Genomic DNA, 7,116 nt, shown 5'->3' with positions numbered 1-7,116 from the left:
AGTTCCCGGCAACTGGGTTTGGACAGGTTCGGCCAGAGCCATTTGGCAAAACACTGTGCCCATCTGACCAGGCCCTGGTGCTACCAATCTTCCTAGGCTCCCAATTTTTAGAAACAGGAAGCAATGGAGGTGACTGTTCGGTTTGGTGGCTTTTGCTGGGGGACAGCTGAGGGAAGTGCCTAAGGGCCAGCTGCCTTGGGCCCCACCTTACCTGGCCTTTGTTCTCCTAGTCTGACGCGGCTTCCACTATGAACCCTGTCACACCGAGACCCCTGTGACCTGGTCCAGGTAACTAAAGGCGTGTAAACTTCCCAAGTTTATCTATTTGTCTATTTTGTAACCACCAGTATTTTTTTTTTTTTTGGGTCTACTGTTTATTTACATTAAAACTGACATTTAAAAAAAGTGTATGCATTCATTTAATATTCAGTTGATAAATTTTTGTGAATCCTCTTATGTACAAAGTTGGATTTAAACTAATGAACTGGTTAACGCTGATGTTACAAATATAAAGTCCTTTTAAATATTATTATTCAAAATAAATCTTGCTTTCTGTGGTATACACACACACACACACACACACACAGATGTGCTTTCAATTTAAGTTTCTCAATTTCCAGAATACCTCCTTTAAAACAGAAGGGAACACATACTGACAATGCTGTTTTTAATGCCTAACCATTTCAAAATCCACTGGAATATCTGAAGGTAACGTGCTGCACATGGACTCACACGAAAAGAAACACTGCCTTCAGAGGGAAGCTACACCGATGACTACACAGCCATTGAATTAACTGCAGGGTAAGTTACACGTATATAAAAAAGTCAAATGACAAGAATGAGAAGAGTTTTTCATGGAAGGTGGTGAGTAGCCAGGGATTCTGCTTCTCTTGATTTTCTGAGCAGGGCTTGTTTGAGGGCACTAATTTTTTCATCAAGTTCAGCCAGTGAATAGTTCTGTTGAGGTGGTTGAACTTTTCTTCTTTTTCCAGAAAAGCTTACAGATTGGAAATATTCAGGAGAGATTCCTTCCAGTTCCAGGATTTTATCCTCAAGTTTTTTAATTCTCTGATAAATGTCTCTTGGCACTGGACCACCTGTCTGCAATCGCAAGTGAGCCTCAATATTTTGTAGTCGTTCTTCAACAGCCTGATTGCCACAATCTCGGAGCAAGGTGTTAGGTTTATGACCTGACCCCTGAATTCCTTCAGGTCTGGTCTGTGGTCCATATGTATTCACAACTCTAGAAACTTTTACATGACTTTTAAATCCCGGGTAAGGAGTAAAAACAGCATCAGTTCTTGCACAACTGTTTTCTTGATTACAATCAATAACATTGCAAAATTCCCTGACGTTGTTTTCATTGATTTTGGCTTGCTTTCTTTCAATAAATGCAGATATTCGTCTGTCAATTTCTGCTTTTCCAGCCTTTATTTGAACTACTTCTGGATCATAATGGATCTGTGTCTTTTTCACATCTCCTAAATCACAATCTTTGTGCTTTTCTTCCTCTTGTAGGTCACTAATGGGAAATTTGGCATTTACTTCATTCTTGTTCCCCGTTTCTGTTTTTTCTATCTCTCCAACAACAGTTGTATTCTCCTCTTTAATCAGAGACTGCAGCTTTGCTAAAAAAGGCTGTAAATATAAAACATGTTGCTCAAGTGCACTAAAGAGCAAAGCGGGCTGGAATGCCGAGAGGCTCTGGAGCTTGTTCCAATCGATTGTAATTTTCACCACATCATCTCTGAGGTTAAGTTGTCCCACCAGGCTATGCAGAGAGCGAAAGATTTCGCAGAGCACCTCTTGGGAGAGATTGGGGCTGCAGCTCCGCTCCAGACTCCTGTCACCACTGCTCGAGAGACTAAGCTCAACGGCAGCAGCCATGACACCTTCGCAAGCTACCCCCGCCACCCTGTAACCACCAGTATTTTAAAGCACATTTAGCACAGAGCAGGTGCTTACTAAGTAGTTGTTGAAGGGATAAAATAATAATTGCTAGCATTTATAGAGCACCTACTGCATACCTTGCACTGTATGAAACCCAGGCATTTTCCATACCCAGTCTCACCCATCGTGAGGATACTCCCAGGGCTGGCCCTGGAACTCTCTTAGACCCGGACCAACAGGGACGGTTGGTCCCTGAATTTGTCAGCATGGGCTGCCATGACCAATACCACAGGCCTGGGGGCTTAGACAACAGAAAATAATTTTCTCACAGTTCTGGAGGCTGGAAGTCCAAGGTCAAGGTGCCGTCAGGGTCAGCTTCTGGTGAGGCCACTCTTCCTGCCTTATGACAGCTGCCTTTTTGTTTTTGTTTTTTAAGATTTTATTTATTTATTTGAGAGAGTGAGAATGAGCGAGCGAGAGAGAGCAAACACAAGATGGGGGTGGGGAAGGAAGGGGCGGAGGGAGAGGGAGAAGCAGGCTCCCTACTGAGCAGGGAGCCCGACCTGGGGCTCCGATCCCAGGACTGATCTTTAGATCTGTCTAAAGGCAGACGCTTCACCGACTGAGCCACCCAGATGCCCTGATAGCTGCCTTTTTGCTGTGTGGAGAGAGAGAAAAACAGAAAGGGTTGTGGGGAGAGAAGGAGGGAGAGGGGGGAGGGAGAGCAGAGAGAGAGAGAGAGAAATCTCCCGCTTCCTCTTCTTAGAACACTGCTTCCTCCGAGAAGCTCTCCCTGGTTCCTGGTTCCGGGGACGCCAGCTGTAGGTCCTTAATGCTCATTGGACACACCTGAGTGTGACTCTGGGTAGCCGAGCGGGATGTGTTAAGAATTCCTTCCAGGTTTGTAAACCGAACCAAGGGCTCCAGTAAGTCTAATGACTTAGCCAAGGTTAGCTCAAGTCCTGCCGGAGCTTGACCCGTGACCCAAATCCCAGCTGAACAGCAGTCGTCTGGGCCCCAAAGTCCAGCTTAGGAAAGGGTTCTCGGCATCTTTTGCGGGTGACAGCAAGACTGGGGAAAGCTCTCAAACCGAGTTCCGCGACAGGTGGCCTGAAGCTCCCTTCTCTCTTTCCTGAGAGCGGTTCAGGGAGATGGTTCAGGGAAGCGCTTTCTCGGCTCAGCACTCAGGCTGGCCGCTGGGGACCAGTCCTCCGACTCCCACCAGGCTCGAAGATGCGCCTGGCTGTGCTCCAGGGGCTCGGAGAGGGCAGCACGACACAACCAGCGGTTCCTTTCACCCCCACGGAGCCGCCAAGTCTCGCTAGAGCGAACCAGAGCTGACATCCAGCAAAAACTCCATCGGGGCGTGAACTGGCAGGGGTTAGCAGGATGAGAGAACCTGGGGCTGGAGTGGGGCTGTGTCCCTGCAGGCGGACCTCAGAGCCCCAAGCCCGGGCCCTCTCTCCACTGCCTTTGATCAGGTTGGAGTCAGAGGCCCCTGACGCGTGGGCTTCTCTCTAGAAAGCCCAAAGGCCCCCTGACACCACAGGGCGGAGGCAGGTGGAAGAATTGCTTTTAATTTTTCTGGGGGCTTCTGGGAGGATTGGGAATGGGGAATTATTTATTTATTTGTCAGAGAGAGAGTGTGTGAGCACAAGCGGGGGCTGGGGGGCAGCAGGCAGAGGGAGAAGCAGGCTCCCGGCTGAGCAAGGAGCCTGATGCAGGACTCGATCCCAGGACCCCGAGATCATGACCTGAGGCCAAAGCAGACACTTAACCCACGGAGCCTGGCATCCGGGAACGGGGAGTTCTTGTTCAGCGAGGCGAGTGCTCTTCACGCCACCAAACTCTACACTTAAGAATGGCCACAGGGCAAGTTTTGTGATGTGTATTTTATCGCAACTAAAAAAAATACTCAGGACAGCTTGCACATTCTCTGCTGTCTTCTGCCTGCTGTGACTCCCCTGTCTCCTTTTCTCCCCTGTGCTGTCGCGGGCCACCAGTCCTTCTGTGGCTCAGGCCTGCCCCCTCCCCCCAGGCCACTGCCCCGCAGCAGGCGGTCTTCAGAGCTAAGCCCACCCCCCAGGAGCCACGGCTGGGCCTCCCACTGGCAACCCCTGGGAGCGGCTTCTGGTGTTTCCAGAATATCACCCAGGCCTTAGAGGAGGCCCCGTTCCTACGATGGTAAACTGTGTTTCATCTTTTCTGTTTCAGTCTCTCCTCCCCACAGATGGCCCGTCCTGTCCATCTAGCCCCGCCCTGGGCTGTCCATCTTGGGCTTCAAGGGAACGGTGGCCTCTCCAAAGCTTTCTGGGACCCCCTTCACCCGGTGCCCCATCACGTGTTTGCATTTTGCTCTGCGGAAGGACACAGAATAGCCCAGGGGCTTAGCAGGCAGGCCTTTCTGCTCCCACTGGCTTGCGTTCAAACCCTGGCTTGGCCCTCTGCTGGGGAGATGGCCCCGGGCCAAGTAACTTCAGCTGGTTGTTCCTCAGTTTCCTTATCTCGGAAATGGGAGAAATAAGGCCTTCTTTTGGATTGTTGTAAGGCTCACACGGAGTTAATCCACGCTGTCCATGAAATTGACAGGTCTGTGGCATGGCCCGCCGCCTGGGCTCTGGAACCAGACTGGGGACGTGACCTTCAGCAGATTACTTGGTTACTCTGCGGCTGTGTTCCCCTCTGTGGAATGGAAATAACTGCAGTAATCTACATTATAGGGTTGTCGCAAGCACTGATGCTTGTAAACTTCATGCAACAGCGTGTGGGACGCTCTGACTACACAGAGCGCCCAGTGAATGTTGTGTACGACATTGATCCTGGAGTCCCGGGATCGAGTCCCACATTGGGCTCCCTGCTTGACAGGGAGTTTGCGTCTCCTGCTGACCTTTCTCCACTGTGCTCTCTCTCTCATTCTCGCTCTCTCAAATAAATAAATAAAATCTTAAAAAATAAATAAATAAGAAATAAAATAGATGGCAAGATAAATATTTTAGTACCCCGAAAGAAAAAACATCTACCATTTTTTTTTAAATACCAAGAGAAATATGGAAGCATAACAAGAATAGGCCAATAGGAGAAAGATTCACATGTATGTTATAGGGGCGCCTCGAAATAGTTGGCCTCTTAGGTACAGGTGTTCCCCACTTCCTGAAAGTTCACATTATGCCGTTTGACTCTTAGAGAAGACTTACATTAGTACCTGTTTTTGCTCGCAGAAAGAAAACCACAGAGGATTTTTGCTTTTAAAAAAAAAAAAATGGGTGAAAAGCAAAACTAGCAGGAAAACATGAGGGCTCGAAAGACCCCAAATTATTGATTTGGCTGCACGTGTCCCCGCCATTGTCCCGACCCATGACGTTTGCTACTGTCCATGTCTTGCATCTGGAACACCCATGCGGGCACCTGTCATTCTTGATGATGTTTGGACGAAGGGGTCAAATAATAGCCAGAGGGAGGATGACCTCTGTGCACCTGTTTCCCTTCGTGCTCCCTTCACATGGTTCGAAGGCCAGCGCAGATCAGGTAGGCATCATTTCCATTCATACGCAAAACGTACCACAGTGTTAATATCAGAGCGGAGCGGGGAGTTCATTCAAATTATTTGGGAGCCTACTGTGTGCCAGCCACCCTGAAACAGAGGGTTTTTAAAACCTCAGAGTGTGTGGTATGCTTTGCCTTGTAGGAGAAATGACATCGGAAAGGTCAAGACTCGCCCGGTGTCACGCAGCCGCTGCATGGACACGTAGGATGAGAATATCTCTAGAGGATCCAGGATCCGTTCTCTTGCAGTGACAGGCAAGAGCAGACACGGCCAGCGAGAGCTCCGCACTGGAGCCCTGGTTTGCCCCGTCAGAGGCGTGATATGTAAGCGAGAGGGCACAGTGATGGGAGCGGTACACGCTCGCCAGACTTCTTCCTTAGGCTCATCCCCATCATCTTCCATCTCACCCCTCCCAGCCCAAAGTTTATGTGTTCATGTGACACGTCGAGGCCCGCCGAGTTCCACAGAACAAGACACAAGCTTTCAGCTTTCAGCCTAGACAGAGCTGGACAGTGAGGACCCACCCGGGCGTAGGGAGTGGGACAGCCGGGCTGGGGGATGGGAAGCCTCCCTGGGGAAGAGGCCTTAAGCCTGAAAGTGAAGAGAACTCAGCCAGGCGGCATGGGTGGTCAAAGCTGGTAGAGAATGTGTCTCAGGACTTGATTTTTCTCCTGACCTGGAAGTGAGAACTTGATGCATTCCAGAAGAAAGTCACTGTTGTTCTGATCCGCGTGAGCAGAGAGAAAGGAGATGTGTTATGAGTTAAAAAAAAAAAAAAAAAAGCCTTGGGGCATCTAAGTAGCTCAGTCGTTAAACGTCTGCCTTCAGCTCAGGTCATGATCCCAGGGTCCTGGGATCGAGCCCTGCATCGGGCTCCCTGCTCAGGAAGAAGCCTGCTTTTCCATCTCCCACTCCCCGCTTGTGTTCTCTCTCTCTCTCGCTGTGTCTCTGTCAAATAAATAAATAAATAATTTAAAAAAAAAAGTCTTGTAAACCTCAGTGAAGGAAGGAGGGCTTGATCCGAAGGGTAGGAAAGGCCTTCAGCAGGGTTTGACTCACATCGTGTTTCTCACTCTGGGTTTGGAGCCTCCCCTTCAGTCCACGTCCACAGTGTGATGAAGAGTTTGTGCATGAAGCATCTTGGAAGTCCACCACGGGCCCTTCCTCCTGATGGATCACACGAGCAAGTTCCGGTGTTCAGAGCTGTGCAAAAGTTTGAGAACCGCTGCTTGCTTTTGTCAGAGGGACAAAGTAGAACTACTCTGGGTCTGATACCTGGAAGAAGTACTAATAGGACGAATCAAGCATGAATAATTTACACTATTTTAGAAGAATTTTTGTTTGAGGGGTGCCCGGGTGGCTCAGTTGGTTAAGTATCCGACTCTTAATTTCAGCTCAGGTCATGATCTCAGGGTCATGGGATCGATCCCTGCATCAGGCTCTGCACTCAGCACAGAATCTGCTTGAGATTCTCTCTCTCTGCCGCTCCATGTGTGCCCCCCCCGCAAAAGAAATAAATGTTTTTTTAAAAAGGAATTTTTTTTGAGCAGAAAAAATGGTTGTATTGAGAAAAACACTTTAAGGTGGGACAAACATATGCACATACAAAACTCTAAGTAATTGAAGAGAATCTTGGGTATCTATTTCCCCAGGGAAAAAAGAGGACCAGAAAGAAACAAACC

The 7,116-nt window shown here is 48.8% G+C and overlaps 1 protein-coding gene across 2 annotated transcripts; it reads right to left on the bottom strand.

The window, feature by feature from the left end:
- Positions 1 to 535: 535 nt before the first annotated feature.
- Positions 536 to 1,906, bottom strand: LOC116871445 (MAP3K12-binding inhibitory protein 1-like). 2 transcript variants are annotated; one of them, XM_032864118.1, is made up of 2 exons: positions 1,804 to 1,906; positions 536 to 1,758 (listed from the first exon to the last, which is right to left on the bottom strand). In XM_032864118.1, exons 1-2 carry the CDS (start codon positions 1,885 to 1,887, stop codon positions 853 to 855), a joined length of 990 nt encoding a protein of 329 aa, XP_032720009.1. In that variant the 5' UTR covers positions 1,888 to 1,906; the 3' UTR covers positions 536 to 852. The 2 variants fall into 2 exon arrangements, with proteins under 2 accessions (XP_032720009.1, XP_032720010.1); XM_032864119.1 differs by having other exon boundaries at positions 941 to 997; positions 1,090 to 1,906.
- Between the last annotated feature and the right edge of the window lie 5,210 nt (positions 1,907 to 7,116).

This window comes from Lontra canadensis, unplaced genomic scaffold (genome assembly GCF_010015895.1).
Source record: "Lontra canadensis isolate GAN:19392208 unplaced genomic scaffold, GSC_riverotter_1.0 scaffold26, whole genome shotgun sequence".
Taxonomy (NCBI): domain Eukaryota; kingdom Metazoa; phylum Chordata; class Mammalia; order Carnivora; family Mustelidae; genus Lontra; species Lontra canadensis.
This window is presented reverse-complemented; position numbering and strand designations above follow the sequence as displayed.